The sequence below is a fragment of the Channa argus genome, chromosome 1 (assembly GCF_033026475.1).
Source record: "Channa argus isolate prfri chromosome 1, Channa argus male v1.0, whole genome shotgun sequence".
NCBI lineage: Eukaryota > Metazoa > Chordata > Actinopteri > Anabantiformes > Channidae > Channa > Channa argus.
Genome location: NC_090197.1, coordinates 37,998,031 through 38,021,314, shown reverse-complemented (window position 1 = coordinate 38,021,314; position 23,284 = coordinate 37,998,031). Strand labels below are relative to the sequence as shown.

The 23,284-nt window shown below is 37.8% G+C and overlaps 4 protein-coding genes across 8 annotated transcripts; 2 read left to right on the top strand and 2 right to left on the bottom strand.

Annotated features, from left to right (window-relative positions):
- Positions 1-4,998: 4,998 nt before the first annotated feature.
- fas (Fas cell surface death receptor) lies at positions 4,999-10,293 on the top strand. 3 transcript variants are annotated; one of them, XM_067518646.1, is made up of 10 exons: positions 4,999-5,149; positions 5,618-5,760; positions 6,698-6,832; positions 7,589-7,718; positions 7,850-7,911; positions 8,013-8,108; positions 8,288-8,313; positions 8,492-8,516; positions 8,674-8,692; positions 8,850-8,989. In XM_067518646.1, exons 1-9 carry the CDS (start codon positions 5,082-5,084, stop codon positions 8,688-8,690), a joined length of 702 nt encoding a protein of 233 aa, XP_067374747.1. In that variant the 5' UTR covers positions 4,999-5,081; the 3' UTR covers positions 8,691-8,692; positions 8,850-8,989. The 3 variants fall into 3 exon arrangements, with proteins under 3 accessions (XP_067374747.1, XP_067374729.1, XP_067374739.1); XM_067518628.1 differs by lacking the exon at positions 8,492-8,516 and having other exon boundaries at positions 8,850-10,293; XM_067518638.1 differs by lacking the exon at positions 8,492-8,516 and having other exon boundaries at positions 5,017-5,149; positions 5,621-5,760; positions 8,850-10,293.
- Positions 10,294-11,385: 1,092 nt separating this feature from the next.
- Positions 11,386-12,996, bottom strand: LOC137134138 (cholesterol 25-hydroxylase-like protein). Its single transcript, XM_067518658.1, has one exon. The coding sequence runs from the start codon at positions 12,643-12,645 to the stop codon at positions 11,860-11,862; it is 786 nt and encodes a 261-aa protein (XP_067374759.1). The 5' UTR covers positions 12,646-12,996; the 3' UTR covers positions 11,386-11,859.
- Positions 12,997-14,092: 1,096 nt separating this feature from the next.
- itprip (inositol 1,4,5-trisphosphate receptor interacting protein) lies at positions 14,093-20,541 on the top strand. Of its 3 annotated transcripts, XM_067518559.1 has the most exons (5): positions 14,093-14,260; positions 15,989-16,190; positions 16,383-16,901; positions 17,404-19,081; positions 19,930-20,541. In XM_067518559.1, the coding sequence occupies exons 4-5, from the start codon at positions 17,472-17,474 to the stop codon at positions 19,934-19,936; spliced, it is 1,617 nt and encodes a 538-aa protein (XP_067374660.1). In that variant the 5' UTR covers positions 14,093-14,260; positions 15,989-16,190; positions 16,383-16,901; positions 17,404-17,471; the 3' UTR covers positions 19,937-20,541. The 3 variants fall into 3 exon arrangements, with proteins under 3 accessions (XP_067374660.1, XP_067374669.1, XP_067374650.1); XM_067518568.1 differs by lacking the exon at positions 15,989-16,190; XM_067518549.1 differs by lacking the exons at positions 15,989-16,190; positions 16,383-16,901.
- LOC137134105 (glutathione S-transferase omega-1-like) lies at positions 20,340-23,235 on the bottom strand. Its single transcript, XM_067518582.1, has 6 exons — positions 23,078-23,235; positions 21,768-21,876; positions 21,427-21,649; positions 21,200-21,301; positions 20,978-21,084; positions 20,340-20,779 (listed from the first exon to the last, which is right to left on the bottom strand). The coding sequence occupies exons 1-6, from the start codon at positions 23,103-23,105 to the stop codon at positions 20,629-20,631; spliced, it is 720 nt and encodes a 239-aa protein (XP_067374683.1). The 5' UTR covers positions 23,106-23,235; the 3' UTR covers positions 20,340-20,628.
- Between the last annotated feature and the right edge of the window lie 49 nt (positions 23,236-23,284).

Sequence of the window (23,284 nt, the reverse complement as noted above, 5' to 3'; positions counted from 1 at the left end):
GAGCATGATGCAGGATGCATGTAAGTCGCATGAAAAAGGTGAAGCGAGATGAAAAGGTTAATATTTTCCAGGCCGGAGTGTGGGAGGTGATAGTTTTGTGTGTTCTTGCAGTGTGAATAGTGTGTGTGTGTGTATGTGATTGCAAATTTATGTGTATTTTGTGTGTGGGTGAATGAAAAAGGTTTCGTGTAAAATGTTGCCACGTTCTCAGAGAGGTAGATTCATCTCACTAAAGTGAATGTGTTTGTCTGTTTGTTAGAATATGTTAAAAACCTACCCAGACAGGTGCCAAACAAAAATTTATTATATTTTTGATTAAGAGAAATAACCTACAATATTTTCATCAGTTTTTTATGAGCCTTTTTATTGTAAAAGAATGAAATTGGATCCATATTATCTATAATTGTATACTACTATCTTTGGATTTTAATCTAGATACAGATTTAAAAATGTCTAATCATTTTCTGCTACATACACTCACTCAAAGCCAAAATATGCAGATCTTGCTCCCATGTGCCCCCACAGTCCCTTACCGATGAGCTCAGATAAAGTATCTTCTAACTTCACCACACATAATGTTTCAAATATGTTCATTAGACGTTTTTAAACAGATGTTATTTTTATAATAATAATTTAAAAGTAGATGTGGTTATAATATTTTTTAGAAAATTAAGCTTTTCAGGTTTGGATTTATATATTTATATTACTTGGATAAGGTGAATCTTTTAGTTCCAGTTTAATTCCCTTACTTTTAGCTTATTATTTCAACCACTTATCCATCTCTTTTAGCCATAGTCTATCCATTTCTTAACTAATTATTTCAATACATTATTTGGTATTATTTCTTTAATCTATTACTTCTACCTAACTATTTACTAATCACTTAAAGCTTTTACCAACTGCAGAAATACACCTCAACGACTTTTGGGGACTATGAGGACACACAATAAATATGTATTCTCCATGTATACAAAAAAAAAGAGCTGTCTATGAAGACAGAGCGTGAGGTCATCCTCTCATATAGTTAAATGTATACAAAGGAAAAATGACAGAGAGGACAGGTAAAGGACAGGGCATGCAGGGCTGGAACCATTTTGGTCTGTCCTATAGGATCAGCTCAGTTTTGCAGCTGCTGCTCTCGTTTTGATTCAATCCCTAACCGGATTTTTACAATACCAATACTCCCAGTAAATCTGTCTCTATGGGATATTCAACCAGCTTTATTCTTGTCTTTCCCCTGTGCTGGAGAATGCACTCGGCACAGTTTGGAACAAGACATTCAATCTCCCTTTCTCTCCATTGTGTTCCCCACCAGACAGTACAGTGAATGAATGCTCTCTGCCAAATCCCTCTTCCAATTGCAGATTGCCTACATACAGATCGGCAAACTAACTAAGCCGAGCGCTGGACACACTGCATAGGGGAAATCTCACTGCAAAGACTGGTGGCAGTTTTACATATATCCCGAATGTCTCTTAATCTAGTGTGGAGGTGTGTGCTCTAGTATTTAGTAGTGAACATAATTCTTAATTTTAGTTTACGGCACCAAACAGCCATCCAAGAACTGTGTCACTACGTGTGCGTGTGTGTGTCTGAGTGTACAGTATGCTTTAGATCTCCAGAACTTGCTGAGCTTTCCCCTGAGATCTGCGTCATCAGCACAGAGGTTATTTCCTGTATTTTAAGAGCAGCATGACTCTCTTCCTGTTCTCTGTGTGAAGAAGCATCAGTCCCAGTCTCTTGTATACTGGACACAAATTGCAGAGATTGCAATGCACACATCCCTCTTTTTCTCCTAGTGCATTCAAGATACGTCAAATTACAATAAGTAATTTACAAAAAGTATCGTTGTCCAAACCTACAGTTTCAGAGTTCTGAACATGCGCACTGGATTCCCAAACTGTGAATTTAGCCACTCTGGTCTAAGAGAATTTTTCAAATATTCACTCAAAGAAAGAAAAAGTGAAAACTGTCAAGGTGGTTATGTTTAAATGTCAAAGTTGCAGCAGTACAGCTACTCAGAACTGAAAGAGCAAAGCCAGTCCCTTCGGAGCTATAGTTTTCACATTCACTCTTGAGTGCATTCATGGATTGTGATTACTACCTGCAGGCCCATATAAGCTTTGGCTCTATCAAAGAATTGCTACAGCTCAAGTTAAAGGAACAACTCAACTTGAAGGAAGTAAATATAAAATAGGAAGCAAACATGCATGAAATTCTAGTGTACTTAAGGGGGCAATGTGGTACCGACATGGATACTTGTTGCTCTGCTTTTGAGTTAACTTGTTCTGACCCAATTCCCCCGCCCCCTCAAAAAAAGGCCAGTATATCGTGACTGTACTTAATTACAGTTACACCATGAGACACACAGCATTAATGAACTTCAGAACAGACAGCTGCTAGAGTCCCCTCTCCTTTTTTTAGTGGTTCTTTAACCCAAAGAGAAGAGCTGTTACCTGCTGCTCCCCTTGACTCATCTCCTCCGTCTTCTTCTGTGTCACTGGGGAGGCTTTGCAACACAGTGCCTTCCAGCAGCTTTTTCCTAACAACAAAAAAACATGCTATTTTGTTTTTCCTCCCCTCTATCTCAGTGGAGCTATTACTCCACCCAATTCTGCATATGAACTGGGGGCGATGAGAGGCAGAACACACTGGCCGTGGATGATAATGTCTTTTCACAGAGTGGAAAGCTACAAGCTGCACTCCTCTGGTGATGGTTTTGCAGCTGTTTGGTTTTGTCGCAATAAAACAGGATGAACACAATGAAATCAGTGCTATCATTGTGGCCTATTGGTAACAGTTTTATATGCTATTATTACATTAAGCATCAGCCCACACACACAAAAAAGAGGATGACGCACCAACATGTACTGTACATGCAGTTGTGCCAAGAAGACTACGTTCAACTCATCCACTTAGTGTATTTATCCTCAAAACTAGCAGTAGAAAGAGGACTAAACTGTATGACTTTATATTATGTTACAATTATTTACAATATTTTTGTTCTTTTGTTTTTCCACACACAAAGATTTAAACATTTCAATCAAAATCTAAAATAAATACATTTTAGCCCATTAGGAATTGCATGAAATCTGATCGTGTTTTATATGTATTTAGAAATAGAGAAAACTTTAAAGAGCCACTGTCTATGTATACTGACGCTGTGGGAACATAAACATATTTAAAAAGTTACATTGTGCAGATTCAACTTTTCAGGGGGAACAAAAAGAAAGTCAGAGTATATGTAGGCAATAACATTTTACTCTGAAGACTTTTAGGGTTAGGGTCAATTTTGCTTACAATTAAGATTAAGATTAAGCTACAGCGTAGGGATTGACTTGTGGTTAAAGCGAGCTAAAGCAAGTAGTGGTTGTGGTTATGGTTAAGATCGGCCTCCAGGAAATTAATGTAAGTCAATGTAACGTTGTCTTAAATGATGGAAACACAGCTATGTGTGTGTGTTCACTTTGCTCTGTAAGTGGGTCACATGAGCAGGCAGCAGACTGGTACAAATCCGACACTGGGACTCACTGGGACTACAAAGGGCCTGAAATTTTATACACATGCAAAAACAACCAAATCCCACCGGAGTTGTCCTTCAAGTTAAGTTTTTATTCCCCTGCCAAATACTTTTTTCTTCACTTTTCTTCAAAGATAAATTTGCTACAAAACTACACTTGGCAGAGATCAAACAAAAATTGTGTTTTTGTGGGGGTGTGGGTGAGGCATTCATTTCTTATGTTTGGTGGCACAGACAGAAAAAAATTCCTGGTACAGAAATTACTTTTATATAGGACTTTTTTTTCCTACAGCTGGCATCAGGGAGGCAGCGATCTAGCTGTGCAGTACTTTGCTCACCTGCATTATTCTCTTTATTTTTATTTGGTCGGTTTCCTATTCAGACATAAAGAAATTAGACGTACTGTACTGTGTGAATCAGCAACTAGTCAACCATTTTGGTGAGGAAAGGCTAAAAATTACAGTCATGATTTTAAAGAAATGCATTACAAACGTAATTCTTTGAGGTATAAAAAAATGAACATTGTAGTATTAGTTTTAGTTGTAGTTGTCACACTGACAGACACTTTTTGTTATTCTCTTAGTTTGCTGACAGATGGACAAATACCCTCAACATATTGTATTGTAGTCTCATATGCTGCATATGATTTTAAATGTTAAAATATACACTGTTTCACAAAAGCATTTAAATAATAGAAGACAATTTATTACATTTTATTCATTTAAGCCCATCAGTGGGGCCAAAATCTTTCTCATTCTCATGCAACTCAGCAGCCATCACAGGAAACAAAGAGCAATAACACCACCCAGTGGCATATAACTTTAGCATGTGTGTGGGCAGAGATTTGCAGACTGTATAAATGTTACTTTGCTTATTGCTGAATGCAATAATTAAAAAAATAATAATTTATGTTTTATAATATTTTCCATAATAATATTTAAGCAGAGCTATGGTCACCATTAAGGACAGCTATATAGAGCTGAAATGCTAAATGAATGGTCAACATAAAACATTCTACAACATTCTAATTGGTAAGCTAAGAAATGAGGAAACAACCCTACAAAGGTTTATTGTTGGGAAAGAAATATATCACTAAGTATAAATGAAACTGAAATTGACATAATATCAATAAATGGATGGAAAATCCCAAACTGTCCCGTAGATCACTGAGGTGTGCTGACCTCAGTGATCTATTTTTAACATCCCACCTACGGTTCTGCTTTAGACCACTGGCTGGTTTTCTGGGGGTTTCCGAAACATACAGATGTAACAGAAAACATACAGACTATGTTTGCTATAAATATATCAAAAAAGTTCTCTAATCATAATACCTAAGTTAGCCTACACACCGCTGGGAACATTAGTATGGAACCTAAACTATTGATTGCATGTGATATTATTCATATAGACTTAACCTTGTGAAACATGCAAAGTTCCTTGTTTGTTGGTAACTAAATCAAGAAACCCCCCCCTCGAAAAAAAACCCCGCCTGTGCACAGAGAGGCGCGCTACGCAGGCTGCATCATCACACTTCCGGAAGTTTACACTTAGTTACTGCACAATGGCGAGGGCAAACAAATGTCCACCGTGGGCTTTCGTCTTCGTGGGCTTGTGTCTTCTTCTGCCACTGTGAGTAACCTTCAACAAATCTGAAACATAACAAGTACGGTTAAGTAATGTTAACCGCAGCCAGTTGTTGGTAGACTTCAGTCTTCTTCACAGTGTTTTAGTCCCTGTGGTTTCACGTTACCTACATTTATGTAGGTTAACGTTAGGTGTGTATGTATATACAGTTATGGGTAGCCTGTAAATGTTTGGGGCTAAGTTTGGGTTGAGATTGTGTAAAAAATGGAGCGAACGGTTTCCGTTTTCTGACTAACTAGTAAAGTGAAACGGACTCTGGAGAAACCAAACAAGGGGGTAACAGCTTTCAAAACAACCGCTTTGCAAACTGCAAATCTTACCTAACAAAGATACCTTTAGGTAATTCATGTTTTTATTAATAAACGCTAGTTAATTCGTTTAATTGACATGCGATTCCTAACTATTATGGCCACTTGTGTTTGCTGGGTCTTACTTTCACTTTCGTTTTTCCAGCAGCGCGTGTTACTCAGCATCTTCCCAAACTCAGGGGAGCGTCGGTGGGCGTTCACCTAAAGGGCTGCTGCGTAAAAAGAGGAACCTGTGTGTAGATGGCACCTACGAGTATAACGGGAGGGAGTGCTGTCTGTGTGGTGCTGGTAAGTGGCAGTGCGTGTTTCCTGTCATCCTTCATGAAAATCCGTTCAGCTGCCTTCTTGAAATGACATTTAGGGCTCAGTGGCTCAGTTGGTAAACTGGCCGCCCACCGACCAGAGGGTCCGAGGTTCGTGCTCTCCCCAACCGCATTTCAAAGTGTCCCTGGACCCTGGGATGTCCCTGGGACAGGTCACCCCCGTCCCCAGCAGTGCAATGCCGATCCCAAGCCCGGAAGAAATTGCAGAGGATTGCGTGAGAAAGGGCATCTGGCGTAAAAACTGTGCCAAACATGCGGAAAAAAGGGCAAAAAAATAAACAGAAATCCTCTCTGTCTTCAAAGGAGTGAATCTTATCTTTCAGATTCAGAGGGATGGCTGACTCTTGTCCTAAGTAGCTGGCTCTTTAGTTGGTTTGTTTCTCTGATTTACTATGATACTACATTGTTCTAGTTATTGTCTTTTTATATTCTATATTTTTCTGGGTGGACGGGCTTTTGTCTTAGTGTGTTTCCTGGTTTGAAATGTACAGAGATGCCATGTTTGTTACCTTGTTTTATTCTTTTTTGGACAAAATACATTTTTGCACCTTGTAAGCTAAACAACAGTGTTCTCTGAAATAGCCCTGTCTCATTCTGTATACATGTGAGTAGCACAGATGTTCTTCACGTTTGTTACACTTGGCGGAAGAGAATAATTTAGCACATGGCCGGGGTTTTAGCTGGTCGTGTGGTAAAATATTTTTTAAATGAATCTTTGCTGTTAGTGTAAGAACATTCATTGCAGTGAATGACACAGGCCTATATATAAAGGTTTTAGTTTCTCTTTAGTAACTAAAGATGCTACAGTACTTACTTTTACAATATGTTTGCATGTGGTTGTGTGTGTGTGTTCATCATAGTCTTGCCCCATACTGATCAAAACACTTATTTTTTTGCTGCAGGTCTGAAGCTGAAGAACCACTGCGTTTTAAATAAAGATGATGGAAACTGCACGCAGTGTGATGCTAATACATACAACAGTCACCCTAATTTCAAGCAGTCCTGTGAGCCCTGCACATCCTGTGACCATCCCAACGGTAGAGACACAAACTAACTTCACCAGTTCTTTAATTTCTGTTAAAACCAAAAAACAAAACAAAACACACACAGTAACCTGTGCAACAGTAACCTTTTTCACAGTAGGTAAATCACAGGTTATATTATTAACATTATTTGTGAATAATGCGTTTATTGTAGCTGTGAACCAGTATGCACATTACCCTGTAAGCAGCAGCATTTACCTTTACATTTACATTGAGTCATTTTGCAGACGCTTTTATCCAAAGCAACTTACAAGTGAGGTACAAGGAAGCAAAAATCTAAGTCAAGGAGAAAACATCAAAGCAAAGTTCTATCAGAAAAGTGTTCACAGTTCACGAGATGCAAGTGCGAGAAAGAGCAGATAGGTTTTTTGTTTGTTTTTTTAAATAGATTTAAGTGCATAGGAAGATGTGGAAGAGTTCTGTTTTCAGCAGTTTTTTACTATTGGGAGAGAATCTGCTGAGCGTGGAGAGTTTGGTAGCTCGTTCCAACTGCTGCGATTTGGATCATCTGCAAGCAGCATTCATTGTACAATGTACACCACCACATAGACATAACACTTAACATACAAAGCCTTTAAGATAAATATAAATCTTTAAACTGCACACAATTACAAGGATATCGTTGACCTAATGCGTCAGCTACATTTATATCACTGTCTATTGAGTTATCAAGCAAATTTCTCAAATGTCATGAATGGCACATGTACTGTTCCCCTATGTTGTCATTTTATGGCTGTACTTTGCTTTCAGCAAATCTACAGATAGACGAACCTTGTACCACTGCCAGGAACACCAAATGTAAATGTAAAGAGGATCATTATTGCATCAATGCAGGATTAGATTCTTCAGAAAGCTGCATACTCTGCATTCCTTGTACAGTGTAAGTTACATGTATCTTTAAAGTAGAAAGTGTATATACAGTATGGCAAATTTTTAAAAACAGTAAAGATGTGACTTTTTTTGCTGCCATCATTCAGTCTGTCACATATTTGCTTTTTCTTTTGGTTCAAGATGTGGTGCGGCGGGCATTAAAGTAGCCTGTACAGCCACAAATAATACAGTCTGCCATGAAGGTATGGTTTACTTTAGCACTACTGCATTTTAAATAAATAATGATGCCATTAATTCAAATATTTCTATTTCATATAAAAACACAAATTTCTATGTGTTTCAGAGAAAAATAAAATAGCAACAGCAGTTGGCATTGTCATCGGAGTTTTTCTACTAATCTTATCTATAGTAGGTTTGATTGTGTACCTCAAAATAAAACGTGAGTAGTTCTCCTACATGTAATGTGATCAGCAGAAGGCACAAGTAAATTGTGTTCCTCTGTAAAATGTAAAAGTACAGTAATAATCCTGAAGATTAACTTCAAGTAACATTCACATACAATTGCTGTTTTTGTATCTTATTAATAATATGTTTGTTATTAATCATTTATGCCATTAGGTAAACAACACTCGTTCACAACTCCGGTGAGTAAATCTTCAGTGTGATGTCAGTGAATTAAATCCTCTTTCTGTTCCTAATCTGCCACAAGATGTTTCACATTTTCATCATTTTACCTGACCACTTCAAACACAAATACACACAGACACACACACGTCCATTTATAATAAAGGCATTTCTGTCTTTTCCCTAATGTTCTCAAAGCTTTCCCTTTCTGTAGGAGGTAAAGGTTAGTTTTCTGGAACCTCTGGTGTCATTGTTATTGTGCTTCTTTTGTGCCAATGTTGTTGTGGCATGATGAATTTGTTAAGCTTGTTTAAGCAGTCGTCTAACCATCGTGAAGTTGGAAATCTTTTATTAACATCCATTTAACTTTTGCTTCCTAGGAGACACTACCTCTTAAAGGTAAGTAATTGTTTTCAATGTGTGATATATTAGAGCTTTAATGCTATTTCTTTAACATTTTGAGCATGTCCGGTAAAACTTGATTCTGCGTATTTCTTTTTGTATCTGAATCTACATGCCTCTGCAAGATTAATACCTTCTTTTACAATAATTTCAGATCTCCAGCCTCACCTGGTTGAAATTGTAGAAGTGGTTGGATGGAAGGATATGAAAACCATTGCACTGAGTACCAAGATACCAAGAACTGCTATTGAATTTTGTGAACGAGACAACCCTCGGGATACTCAGCAGCAGACACTGCAGCTACTAGAGACCTGGATAGAAAGTCAGGGAAGGAATGCCTCACAGAACTTAATCGAAAGTCTACAAAAGAATCGCAAAAACAGTAAAGCAGAGAAAGTGATACGTATATTGTCTGGAGACAGTGCTGCTTGATAAAACTGCTTGAATGCATGCTGTGGAGAGCTATATATATTATAGGCCAACCTGGAAGTTAGCATTTACCTGGTTGCCTTAACAAAAAATCATTAAAAGGCCATTACCGCCCACAGTATATATACAGAATCTCATAACAGCAATGAGTCAAATTAAGCAGGAAGTTCTTGTGAGTACCTTCCCTGGGTCTCTCCACTGATGTTCTGTGGGTTATGTTTTCGCCAGAGACCTGTTCCAGAGTCATAGCATTGTCTTGGTCCTATGTGTTAGATTGTTGTTTGTAATTTCAGACATAGAAAAAGTGTGGTTGGTTCCTTCTTGTTACTGGTCTAATTGTTGAAATAACTATTACTATCTTTTTGAAAAAGATATTAATATTTGAAATTTTTGAAAAAAGAATTTATATTACAACTAAATAACCAAAAAAGCACTGGATTAAAATAGACCACTTGGGGTCAGTAACAGTTACAAAATAATGCATGAAATATACCATAGGTGTCAAGAGTATAAAATTCCCAAGACACGGGTTCTTTCGATGCAGTGGGCCAATGGTTTAGTATAAATAACACCCAGCACTGGGATCGCAACAATTCACTGTTCTGGGAAAATTTAACCTAGTATTTTGTGGTGACTATGTTGAATCCTTTGCTTTTCAGAGTGCAATCTTACCAAACTGAGATTCTTTTTTTGTAACTATGTAACATAACTGCATGCAAAAATAGTTTAAATATTTATTAGTTATAAGGTGATTTAAATACGTAGACCAACAGGTTTGTCATTCTCAATTCTCTTGTCTTGTGTAACTTTGAACTGCTGTCTACCACTAAGTAGTAACAAACTGGATCTAACTTTATCTGTGCTATGCCTGCAACTAACTCATTTTTTTTTTTTATTGTAAGCCATTTATTATTGATTATTGTGATTATTATTTTTTTCAATTGATTTGTTATTTTATCCCTAAGGTATCAGTCAAAAGTTTTCAAATTTCCCATCACAACTAAATGTTATTTTTGGGGAATTGTGTACAAGTTGCTTGAGCTCAAATGTGCTTCCAGCATGTAAATTACTATTCAAGCATGTCGCTGAATTGTAGGTAATTAGTGCTGTAGCTATGATGGTTGTTTTGTTGTTGATTAATCTGCCAAATAAATTCATTTTGTTCTTCAGCCTTTTAAATATAAGACATAAGACAATCTTACTACCAGTTCGGATTCTACTCGGATCCGAACTGGTACTATAGCAGCGATTTGATCAAGAGTAATGTTAAATTGAATATTCCTTTTTCTATTTATAGTGATTAAGTTGCTCAATCCATAAGTCCCACTTTTGAATAATAATGATTGTTGTCACATGGTCAAGAAGTTATTTAAAAAATGGATCTGGTTGAAAAGTACCATTTGGTGGATAAAAAATATTAAAATTTGAATTTGGATTAACATCTCAAAGCAAAGTAATCAACAGATAAATGTCCCTGTTCTGCAATTCTGTAAAGACTGATACTCTTAACTTTTCCCCGGGCTATTTTAGGTCTGTTCAATAGACTTGTCTGCTTTCATTTCTCATTGTCACAAGATGGTCACCAGCATGCACTCATTCACTCTATGTGTTGAAACAGCATCAGACACAATATTTTTATTTCTACCATCTCCACATTGTTTTCAATGTCAGGGAATTTTGATTCATTTGTGTTTTACTTTCCTTATTTTATATAAATTATAGGACAATTCTAACACATTTCCACTTTCACGAAGTCTGTCAGAGAACAAACTATACAGGGTGTACACACTGTGTACAGAAATGGAAATAAATGATAATCAATATAATAAACATAAAACACTGTTGGTTGAAAAAAAATATGAATTGCATAGCCAAAAAGAAAATATGTAAAAAATCAATTATTATTATTACTTTTGATTGATGTTATGAGAAATTTTAAGTGTTTTACTGTAGCCATAGCTTTAATCATTAAACACAACTATATGGAGTGAGTGAAAACACATGAACCTAACAAAAAATGCCCCTTTTAGAATGTGTTTATTATTCTGGATTATTAAGATTAGTGCATGTTCTTATTACAGATGGGAATCGGAGTTTGTAAGTGTAGCATTTCATAGTTAATACACTGTTAATATAATGGGATTTCCTGTGATGGCAAATTGTTAGATGAATTTATGTCAGCTTCACAATCTGATTGACTGCTCCAACAAGAAATCATTTTACTTTACAATTACTTTACAATTTTACAATTTACTTTACCATGATTCTATGCTGCTTGTTGTGTCATTTTACTTACAATGAATCCTGATAATGAAAACAACACTTTTATGGAAAACGTTTTTAATCCACCTCTCTGCAAACAACCCATATGCTTAGTTATATTTATCACAAAAAGTGATTTAATCATATAATAAGCCATGTTTTTATTTGAGTTTTTGTACTTGTTTTGTAGAAAACCTAAACACTTGTTGAAATAGATATTTGGATGAGGAATAGAGACTGAAATTAAAATGTTTCAAAAACATCCTGTTCTAAAGAAAATAGCAGGGAGTGTCTTTTATACTTAAACTATCTTGAGTGGATTTTCGCTTCACAAATATCCGGATATGTGGCATTCAGATATGGAGACACTTAAATAAAAATCTGTGTTTTGAAGGTTATCAGCAATATGAAACTACCTTTAGATATTGTGATAATCACATCCTCTTCTAAGTGTTTGTGTTCCTTGATGCCCTTTATGTGTCTGGTCCCAGCAGTGTGCCAAAGAGCCTGTCCCAGTGTGTGAAGTAAGGCGAGTAGTTCACCTTGAATTTAAGGTGATGGAGGCCATGATGGCGAGCTCCTCCATAGAGGCCAAAGGGCACCAGTCTACTTGGAGACCAGGGAAATTCATAGCCTGAGTGAGCCTCCACAGACAGATAGATGTTAGTGATGAAGAAGAGCACCTCGGTTAGGGGGTGACAGTCCAGGAGTGCAGTGTTCAGTGTTGAGAAGAGGCTGAGACTCAGCAGCTCCCAAATGCTTGTTTCTTGTGTCGTTAGAGAGAAAGGGACTAAGTAGCGGTGGTGCTCCTTGTGGAAAGAATTGTAGAGCCAGGTAACCTTATGATGCAGCAAATGCCACATAAAATATTGCATGTCAAAGAGGAGAAGGCAGGCCAGTATATCCTTAACAACAGACAGCATGTCAGGAGCCAGTGGAGGAAAAAAAACAGGTTTCCAGTACCAGTGCAAAGCAGAAAGAGGGAAAATGAAACAGACGTGGTTCCGGAGAGTTTTGCATAGGCACTTCCAAGTCATTGTCCATGTCACTTTGCTATGAGGCTGAATTTTGAAGCGACGTACCAGAGACAGTCTTGAACTGAGAAAATCCAGACATGCGTACGGCAAACAGCAGCTAAGGTAAACAGTCAGAGAGAAGAAAACTGGGAAAAATGGAGATCTGAGATGACTTTGATGTTCCCTTAAATGGTCCCAAAGAATCTGCAGACAGAGCTTCTCTCTGCTCTCTGAGTTTGTCATGTTTGCAAAATACCAACTCACTACTGTACTGACGGTTATTCCTCATTGAGGAATAATGTCTTGAGACATAATTTCCTGTGGAATTTTACATAAGAGTTAGTTCCACAAGACTTTTTCATCAGACCTTAATGTAGTCATATGAAGTAAGTTTCTAATATTATACTGTGGATGTAAATAGTTTCTTGTAACAGACACTCAACAAAAAGTCCCCATGCTGTAATGATAACATACCCATGTGTGCTGTGCTATAGGATTTCCATTTTGTATTCGGTGCCACTTCCAAGGTGACCCATATCAAATAAACCAAACCCAGAAGAAGGTAACATTGTGACCTCCCTAACACAAAAAAAATCCCAATAAAATCCTTATAAAAGTTGGTCTTGCAGTTTGTTAAAAAAAACTATACAAAAAACATACTAACAAACAAACTATATATATATATATATATATATATATGTGTGTGTGTGTGTGTGTGTGTATGTTCGTATACTGTATTTTTTTTCTTTTTTCTTACTTTGTAAACATTTCTATAATTTTGTTTTCACTTTGACATTATGGGGTACTGAGTGTAGATTGATGACAACATTTTATTTGTATCAGGCAGGAATCAATATTGAAAAAAGTCAAGGGGGTCTGAAGGCTTTCTGAAAGCAGGATGGGCAGAGTGGTGAGTGCCACCTCACAGCTAGTTCCCTGGTTCCTCTGGTTTTAAAGTCTGACAGCAGCAGGAAAAAAAACTACTATATCACTCATTTATGCACTTAGGATGTCCGCCAAATAGTCTGTCACTGAAGAAGCTGTTCAGAGATGTCACTGTGTCGTACAGGGGGTGGGGGTCATTCTCAAGCAGGGACTATAGCTTGGCTACCATCTTCCTCTCTCCCACCTCATGTGTGATATCCAGGGGCATCCCCAGGAACAAGCTGGCCTATTCAGTCTCTTCCTGTCTGCCTGTTTTTACTTTATTAGCAGTGGTTTTGACTGTTTTATTGTATAGAAGCTTAAACTCAATATAGTGTCAATGCAATGTTTAAAGTTTAGAAAATCATAACACTAGCCATTAAAAATCAATATAGTTTAAGAGTCTTCACCCACATGATAAAACAGGAGATTCCATGGTGCATTCACGGACTCAGTGAGTTGCACCGGGGACAGCAACGTAAGCCCCGTATTTTTAGCAATATTTGTTGACATTTTGCAAAGTTAGTTATGCCGAATTGGACATTAGCTGTTGTATTTTTCTTTGTAACTTTATATGCTCCGGCAACTATCAGTGAATTATTATGGGACCAAAGTAATCTTAAAAACCTGATGATTCTCAGGCGATTTCTGTAATTTTCCCGTCCTGTTAGTCTGTATTTTATTTTATTTATATCTGCGTTGTTAATAAAGAAACTGAAACCCTGCATCTCGTTTTTTTTAAAGCCCCTCTGCTGGCGGCGCACAGGAAGCTGGGCGGCCTCTGTTCTCATGGGTGCAGCACATAGTCCGGAACTATGTAGCAAAAAGCTGTCCCCTCGTTGTTCCCATCAGTTTTGGAGATGAGGTTTCGTTTACTGGGGAGTCCGCCGCACAAATATCATCATTATGAACGCAATAAGAGAAGTCGGCAAAGGTGGGTTTTTCACTTCTTACGTCGTGTGTCTCACATGTTTAGTGACATAGGTTAGCTCGTCTTTCAACTTGTAGCTCGGAACAAACCGCCTCCAAACTGCTAAACATGCAAATATGACGACCATATTATTCAGTGACCTACTGCCACGACTGTTGTCTAAAACTTTGAGGAAGACTTTAGTTGGTATGTTTTTGCTTTAAAGCTTCACAGAAGTGACTCGTGTTTGATCACATTCCCATGATGAGCAGGTCACTGTTTTGTTGCTACGACAACCGTGGGGGCAATCTGGCATTGACCCCAACTAAATCGGTTCACAAATGCAAGTCAAATTTCAGATTGCAAAGTAGTTTGGTCATTTTCTGTTTTTTTTTTTTTTTTTACCAGAAACCATGAACTTTTTGGGCGTGGGGGGATTTAGTCACCGGTGGTGGAAAAACTTGTACGATACAGCTTTAAATGATATCCGACTGAACTTCCATTTACTTCTTTTTAGAGGAAAAATATTGGTCATTTTCAACATTGCATTTCTCTGTCAGATCCAGAGATCTGCTGTCAGATAGCTGTCAGATATGCAAGTAAAGATTGTGCAGGACTTTTACTTGTGCCTAGACAAGAGAAATCAGCTACTTTACTTAGTAATGTCAGATATCTCAGCAGTATGTCTGTTTCAAGGTTTGCTAACATTAGTTTTAAGCAAGTCTCCCTAGCACTCAAGCATTAATGAACATTTCATACTAGTTTATAATGCAATGTAGTGTATTTTTGACTAAATGTACAACAGCAATTCCTAAATAGTTGGGAAATGTGAAAATGTAAATAAAAATAGAATGCAATGATTGGCAAGTCTGATGAACAAATATTAGCTCACTTAGAATTTGATGGCAGCAACACGTCAAAAAAGAGAGGCAACAAAAGGATGAAAAAGTAACAGCCACAAATCAAAAAGAAATTAAAGCGTATTTGACAGCTAATTAGGTTAATTTGCAAGAGGTCAGCAACATGGGTATAAAAGGAGGATTTCAGAGAGGCAGATCCTCTCAAATGTAAAGATGAGCAGAGGATTGGCAATCTGCTACAAACTGCACCAAGAATCTGTGGAATATTTTTCAGAAAAATGTTCAATGTAAAATTGCGAAGACTTGGAAGATTCCACCATCTACAGTGTATAATATAGTAAAAGATTCACAGAATCAGGAGGAAACTCTGTACGCTAGGGACAAGGCCGAAGGTAAACAATGGATTTGCATGATCTTCAGGCCCTCAGGTGGCGCTGCGTTAAAAACAGGCCTGATTCTTTACTGGACATCTCTACATGGGCTCAGGAGCACTTCCAGATATCAATGTCTGTGAACACAGTTTGCTGTGCAATTCACAAATGTAAGTTAAAACTGTTTCATGCAAAGAAGAAACCATATGTGAACACGATTCAGAAACAATGCCATGTTCTCTGGGCCAAAGCTCATTTAAAATGGTCTCTGTTCTGTGGTCAGATAAATCAAAAATTTTAATTCTTTTTGAAAACCATGGACGCTGTGTCCTGTGGACTAAAGAGTAGAGGGACCATCCAGCCTGTTATCAGTGGACAGTTCAAAAGCCTGCTTCTCTGAGGGTATGGGGCTGCATTAGTGCCTATGGTGTGGGCACCTTACACATCTGGAAAGGCTCCATCAATACAGAAAAGTACATAGAGGCTTTAGAGAAACTTATACTTCAAGCATGGCTTCGCAGGAGAAGAGTCCGGGTGCTGAACTGGCCTGCCTGCGGTCCAGATCTTTCACCAATCGAAAACATTTGACACATTATAAAAGAAAAAAATCCTGCATCAGACAAGAATGGGACATCATTGGTCTCCAAAAACTCCAGCAACTGGTCTCTTCACTTCCCAGACATGTACAGACAGACTTAAAAGAAGTCGGGATGCTACACAATGGTAAAATCACCCTGTTTCAATTTTTTTGAGATGCTATCAAATTCAAAATCAGCTCACCCTGTTTATCAAATGTTAAAATGACTCAGTTTTCACATCTGATATGTTGTTTATTTTCTACTGTGATAAAATATGGGTTGACAGGATTTGCAAATGATTTGCAAATAGCTTTCTGTTTTTATTTATGTTTTACAGATCTTCTCAACTTTTTTGGAATCGGGGTTGTATATCTTTTAGGTGCCTGTACGTGGAGGCAAGTCTATAGAGATAATGGATGACAGATGTGTACAGTATGTATTCATAGGAGAAGCTGTACTTATTGAAAAATATGGTACAATGGTATTCCTACATATGCCCTTACATCTTCTTAGAACTATATATAAATATGTTTTAAACCCTTTATTACATGTTTATATACTGCATATGAAGTAGCTATAGGCTTTTGGCAATACAAAACCCTGTTCTGTCTGCTTTGATGTTAGTTGTAAGCGCTGAGCCATCCAAGTGTTTCAAATGATCCCAGTGAGTAAGTCATAGGAAGTAGTTTGCCGTTACTGCAACCCTGGTTCAAAGCTTAAGACTGACAGAACACATTATAATCTCAGTGAATAATGCTACAGTGAAACCGATGTCTTACTTCCTTTTTCTTGTTTCTCTTGTCTTCCCGAGGAAGTCTCAATGAGAACGCATGTCCATATTTAGAGATTACTAGAGGTATTTCTTTAAGTATGCAGTTGTTGCTTTAAAATGTGGTGAAACATAAGCAAGAGACTTATGTAATTTCCTCTCCTATACAGTATGCTACATTACTTGTCGCTTATCGGAAGACGTCCAGTAAAGACAATAATAATGTCAATGTGAGTGTGTTCATAGTGTGTTAACTTTATTAGGATGTTTTCCAGCGAGGGGACAATTCATTTAGTTTTGAATAAAATGTTAAGAGGATGTAAATGTTACCAGGCACAATGCTAGTGACTAAATAGGTTTATCAGGGAGGGGCACTCTTCAAAAGGCCTCAATCTTCCTTCCTCCCATGTTGCACAGTCTGATACTGCAAAGTGCGTCACTTAGTCGCTGCCTCTATATTTAGAGATACTGTCCGTGCTCCCCCTGATGGGTGGAGAGCTTTATCAAAATAACTGGATTTTATTATATTGATTTTTATGCTCATTTGATCTCCTCAGTAAAACCACCTTTTGTCTTTTTTGTTTTTTAGGATCTGAGCTGCAGTTTCTTGGATGTCTAAGTTTGTTGTCAACTGTGCATGCAAAAAAGTAGCTGAAGATGCAGGGGGCCATTACACGAGTGTGTATGGTGGTGGTTGCTGCCATATTAAATCATCCCTTCCTCTTTCCTCAAGAGAACACCACTCTCCCAGACCAGGACCTGGAGATAATTGCTCGCATGCAGGAGCACGAGGAGAGGCTGGAAATTGAGAAAGCCAGGTTGGAGAAAGAGGTTTTACAGCTCGACTTAAAAGTGGAAGAAACCAGCAACAAGGACGGTTATAGTTGGTACCTTTGGAGCACTGTGTCGTTTATCATATTCTTCACCATTGAGATGTGCAGGGACCATTCTGGTGTCATTGAAATCCATCCAGCTGAGGATGAAGATATATTTTCAGTGTCTGGATCCATCACTCCCAGCAGAATAGTACTAGATAAAGAGGTCCTCAGCAACTTCTGTGACAAATGCAACTACACTTTAGCTCATGAAAACTGGAGGGTGAGGGAGTTTGTCGAGGGTTTTGCTGATGATTTGCTGGAGTCGCTAAGGAGCATATGTGACAGAAAGGCAGACATGGAAGTTGGGGACTTTGTCGGGATTGGAAGCATGTTTGAGTCTTGGAAGGTGTGCAAGCCTTTAATGTGTGACCTTATAGTGCCTTTCTCACCTCCATATCCATATTCCTTCCAGTTCCATCTATGGTGCAGCCCCTCCAGTGATATGCCTCCACACATGCAGGGTTGTGGCACTATAAAAGTTACCAAGTTTGGTGCGAATGAGGAGGGTTGTCTCTGCGGCTCTGCGAACCTAGGAGAGGACATGCTTTGTCTGCTGCACAGCAGGAATGATGAGCACAAAGTGGACCACAGTCCTGATGAACTGCTCTGTTCTAGGAACTCTCCTTTCTTAGCCAAAGATCAAGTTATGAAGTGGTTTCAGATCTCTGTCACCAAAGCGTGGGGACGCATCTCCCACAAGTACGACTTTGAGGTCACTTTTCGCAACCTGGATGCAGCTGGTGCTTTGAAGATTCGATTCCGTTCAGGGAAAGTCATTGTAATGAACATCATACCAGTAATTCAGCTGGAGGATACAGATGCTTATTTTGTCTCACACTTTCCATCAGATTCTCACAGCTCTCCAGACCCATACTGGCCCCTATCTTTTGCGGTCTATGAGAGGGATTTGTTGAAATATTTTGGTAAGCGCCTACCACAGAATTCCTGTCATTTACACTGCCTTCAGATTGTTGCTTTCCTACACAGAAAGCAGACAGGGCTCACGGGAAAAAGTGCCCTTACTAACTACCACTTAAAGACAGCTCTGTTGCACCTATTGCTGAGTATAAGGCCTTGGGACTGGGGCATCAAGAGTATGGAATCCAGGCTTCAGGATGTGTTTGGCTTCTTGCAGAGAAGCCTACAAGAGAAGAGACTTTATCATGTTATGATTGGAAACCGTCGAATCCCTGAAGAAGTCCAGCTTCCTGACACAATTCGCAACGCAGAACCTATCAATTTGTTCAGGTCTCTGGTGTTGCAGACAGAGCTTTATGCAGCAACAATAATGCACTATCAGGAGATGCTGAGAAATGCCCCAGTGCTCATACAAGAGTACACCCCAAACTTATTAAATGGAAGTTTACACCACAGCCTAGATGTCACTTTGTGAGTAATGGCCATGTTCACTATTTTTTACATTTGGCATCTTCATCTTTCAGAAGTAATGTTACTATTAAAAGGAACATACATTTATTACGGTTGTGGCTGATAATGGGGTAGTGTTTTTTCTGTAGCTGGTTTCTTGATGAGGTAGCAAGTGTATTAGGAATATGCCCTTTAGCTGATAAATGAAATTTGTTGAGCATTATTAACAGCGGGTTGTTACAGTTATGAAATTTTGTCAAATCACTGTACTTTATTTTAAAACATAATCCAACAAAACTAAAAACGTAAAAGTTGTATAGCTCATTTTAGAAGTATACCCAGGAGAGGTCTTTAGAAGACGTCCCACTACCTCTAAAAATGCAGCAGCAACAAGTAATGTCTACGTAAAGCTTGCATGTTTTAATATTCACCTGAAAAAAGATAATGGCTCTTTTTTCATGCTGGGAAATAGGAATTTCGCTCAACTCAAGCAATTCTAAATCGGATGCTTTTACCAAACAATATACATTGCCCCTATTTAATTTATTCTGTTACAGTGTTGTTACAGAGTTTAGGAAACTCTAGCACCGCAAAAAAACAGCAGGTTTCAAAATATTATGCAGTAGCATCATTGCTGGATCTTTAAAGTCATTATACTTGATTAGGACATATACCTACATATAGGAGTTATTAAATAGAAATGTACACTAAGGATAATTTTAAAGATGAGTTCAGAGAACTTGCTCGTGTCAGTTAATCATATTAACAGAAATGCCCCTGAAATTATGCAGGTCGGAATTTACCAAACAGTATAGCCGTATTTTAGTTACTATTACTGGAAATCTAATGGCAATTTTTTTTTTTTATAGGGTTTAGCTCAGTTGGTAAGGTAGTCGTCCAAGGACCACAGGGCCAGTGGTTCGATCCCTGGTTCAGGCTATATGTCGAAGTGTCTATGGACAAGACACTGAACGCCCAAAAGTCCATTCCCATCCCCAGCTGTGCAGTGCGGGTCCAAGCCCGGTAGAAAAGGGTTGGGTCAGGAAGGGCTTCCGGTGTAAAAACTGCCAAATAAACTTGCGGACAATGATCCGCTGTGACAATCCTGAACTCAAAGGATAAAAAAATTTTATAAAATATAGGGTTTAGTGTTTTTATGACATTTTTTACATTTCCACTGTGTTGATGCCAAACCATTGGTAGGGCTTGTGTTTATCAAATGAGCCAACCCTCTGTATCCTGTATCTTGTTTTAATAAATTGTAAAAATGAGATTCACGTCAGTAATTACAATTACATTTTATTAGAAGAAATGCCATAGGTGGATCACTGAAAACATTTTCAGTTAGTTATTAGATATACATTCCCCTGATGACAGAATCATTCTTACATGTCCATCAAAACATTGTTTGTCTCTTTAAATGTATCCACCAAATTATAACATGTCACTTTGACCAAAATATACTTCCTGTTACATCAAAGTTTGAAAAACAGAGATGACCCCAGAATAACCATGCCTGAAAAAAAATGTATATAAATGGACAGTTTAAGGCTTGCGTCACTTATTTTCTACAGGCCAAAGTCATAGTCAGCGTTTCCCTCGCTGTATGTCTTGTAGAAGCCCTTGTAGGTGTCCACACTGTGCCTGGTAGCTTTGACAGCCGGGTCCTCTGCCATGCACTCTGTCCATTTCTTCAGCTCCGCTGTCTCATCCAGGCAACTGAAAATACAAAGGGGCTCAGATGATTTACCATATTTCTTGGTTTCTGTGGGGTTCCCTGCTCTTTGTTAGACATGTCTTATTTTTGCAGTGTACTAATATTTATACTTTTTGCTCTACTCAAATGTGAGAGTCTGAAAATGATCCCTTAAATAAAATGTATTTATTTTTAAAATCCCTAAGATTATTATTCCTTACTGTTTCAGGTCAAAGACTTCGAGTCTCTCAAAAAAAGGCCACATCATGTAGTCGATCATTGTGATGGAGTTGCCACCGAAGAATTTCGACTTCTTATTTACCAGTTCCTGAAAAGCAAGCGTTAGATCAGTCTGTGTTATAAAACACTTGCAACTACTCAGATAGTCATTAAGGACTGGTCATTAAGGACTGCAGTTACAGTCACACAACTTTGCAACCTACCTCATTTAAATTGGCAAACTTCTCTTTCAGTTCTGATTTCAGTCCTGAGACATCCTCTCCCTTATTTTGTGCAGCTGGAATCTTGTAGAAATATGGTATTACCTGTAGAAAACCATGACAATGTGATAATTTTCATGATGGTAATAATAGACTAGGACACAGAAAATAAAATCTTAATAAAATCTTGCATATTAAAATATTAAGATGCAAGTTTTCATACATGGTACCTTCGAGAACTGCTCCAGCATCATCTTCTGTTGAGCTTTAGCATAAGGAGAGGAAGGAAACAGCTTCTTCTCAGGGTAAACTTCATCCAGATATTCACAGGTGATGGGAGACTCATATATCACCTCACCAGCAGGTGTCTCCAGTGTTGGGACGAGACCAAGTGGATTCTTCACAAGGAACCATTCAGGTTTGTCTTTAAGGTTGATGTTTATAATGTCATGCCTGAAATACAAAAACAGGTTGGGCAATTTATGATAATGCACAGATTGGTAGGAATTTTTTGTTTTTCGCTTTAGTGCTGCTGTGACTTGAAATAAAATATAATAAAATGTGTCTTTACTTAATCCCTTTGGCATTCAGCACCAGTCTGGCTCTCTGAGCGAAAGGGCAGAATCTCATGCTGTAAAGCCTGATGGAGCCTTTGGCGACTGGGCCGGGTACAGCACTTCCTGAGAGGAAAGACAAATTTCTATGGTTAAGAGAGTGCACCAAGAAGATCATGTTGATTTAAAATGATTTTACATTTTACAATAAAAGTTATATTGTTTATTGGTGTTTTAAGCATGTTTTGATGCTCAAACTTCTATACTTTTGCGAAAGTAAAAATAGAAACTTTTAATATTTGTAACTATATTTCTACACTTAACTACTTATTTCCTTATACCAAGATGGAGATAAACAATACTTGAATTTCAACTACCTGCAATACACTCCCTTTTGTGAGCTTTACCAGAGGAACAGAGCTTGTTATATAATGCTTAATCATGACTGCAACAATACCCCACCTGGAATATGAAGACCTGATGACCTAATTTGATTCTGGATCTAAACCTGGACTAAGGTTGTCCGCTTATGAAAAAAATAAATAAAACTATTAAAATTGCCCATCAGTTAGTTTTCACAAATCAAATATAGCTTTCACATATCTAAAATCAGGCTTATTTAGACACGCCTAAACAATATTGACTGGATTTCAAATGTCTAACTTAAGTTTTGTGATGGTCTAAAGTGGTCTACAAGGGAGAACAACAAAAAGGAAAACCTCATTTTCTAAATGTATCACTAATCTCGTTTTTCACATATTTGAAAATAATTTTCAGATAGCGTTCATGTTATTTCTATACCGTCTAACATCTATTTATAACAATAACAGATGCGAAAACAGGGGAATGTAACAAAACATGCGCTTTCCTTAATTTTCCTCTTAACTGCCAACTGAAGCTATAAGTCAGAGGCCAACTTTAACCTCACAACTGTTGTTGTTTATCCATATAGCAAAAGTCGGCGCAATGCAATCGATGGAAATGGAAGTAAACGCATACAGTACAACCCTGATGTTTACCTGTTTGTACAAAACAGAAAACCGGTTTCACAAATTCGTATAAATTTATTTTTTTAAGCTAACCTAATGCTAAACATTAGTCGTTATTAGTCCCCGTTTTTGCTTTCATTAGTAAGTTATAATAAAATGTTTCATAAATCTGAAAGTGGGTTTAAACAACATTATTTGCATGTCCAACATACTTTCACCATATTCATTGGTGCAAAAACTAAGACTCCGTCGCTCAACGCTGTAGGTTGCAGCAAATGTTTCGTGGCAGCCTTCACGATGCCTTTTTAAGATAACATAGTAAATCCTGTATTTCTTACCTTTGGTGACGCACTTTTGAGAAGTCATGTTTGCAATTTAGTTGGTAAAACTAATGCTAAATGTTTGACGAAGGTACAAAGACTAGACGCAGACAAGACGAAGACGCAGGGCGTAGTGTTAAAAAAAAAAGGTATACGGCGGTATATTAGTGTTTTCCGTTCTTCCTGTATGGGCGTGTCACATAAAGTGTAAACCAATAAAACGAA

Bases quoted from the DNA above. Each gene is read 5' to 3' on its own strand.
- fas (XM_067518628.1), top strand. From the start codon at position 5,082: ATGGCGAGGGCAAACAAATGTCCACCGTGGGCTTTCGTCTTCGTGGGC. The intron at 5,761-6,697 runs GTAAGTGGCAGT...TTTTTGCTGCAG, and splicing joins GTGCTGTCTGTGTGGTGCTG to GTCTGAAGCTGAAGAACCAC. The intron at 6,833-7,588 runs GTAGAGACACAA...CTTTGCTTTCAG, and splicing joins ATCCTGTGACCATCCCAACG to CAAATCTACAGATAGACGAA.
- LOC137134138 (XM_067518658.1), bottom strand. From the start codon at position 12,645: ATGACAAACTCAGAGAGCAGAGAGAAGCTCTGTCTGCAGATTCTTTGG.
- itprip (XM_067518549.1), top strand. From the start codon at position 17,472: ATGCAGGGGGCCATTACACGAGTGTGTATGGTGGTGGTTGCTGCCATA.
- LOC137134105 (XM_067518582.1), bottom strand. From the start codon at position 23,105: ATGACTTCTCAAAAGTGCGTCACCAAAG. The intron at 21,650-21,767 runs GTAAAGACACAT...TTTGTATTTCAG, and splicing joins CTGAATGCCAAAGGGATTAA to GCATGACATTATAAACATCA. The intron at 21,302-21,426 runs GTACCATGTATG...GGTTTTCTACAG, and splicing joins TGCTGGAGCAGTTCTCGAAG to GTAATACCATATTTCTACAA.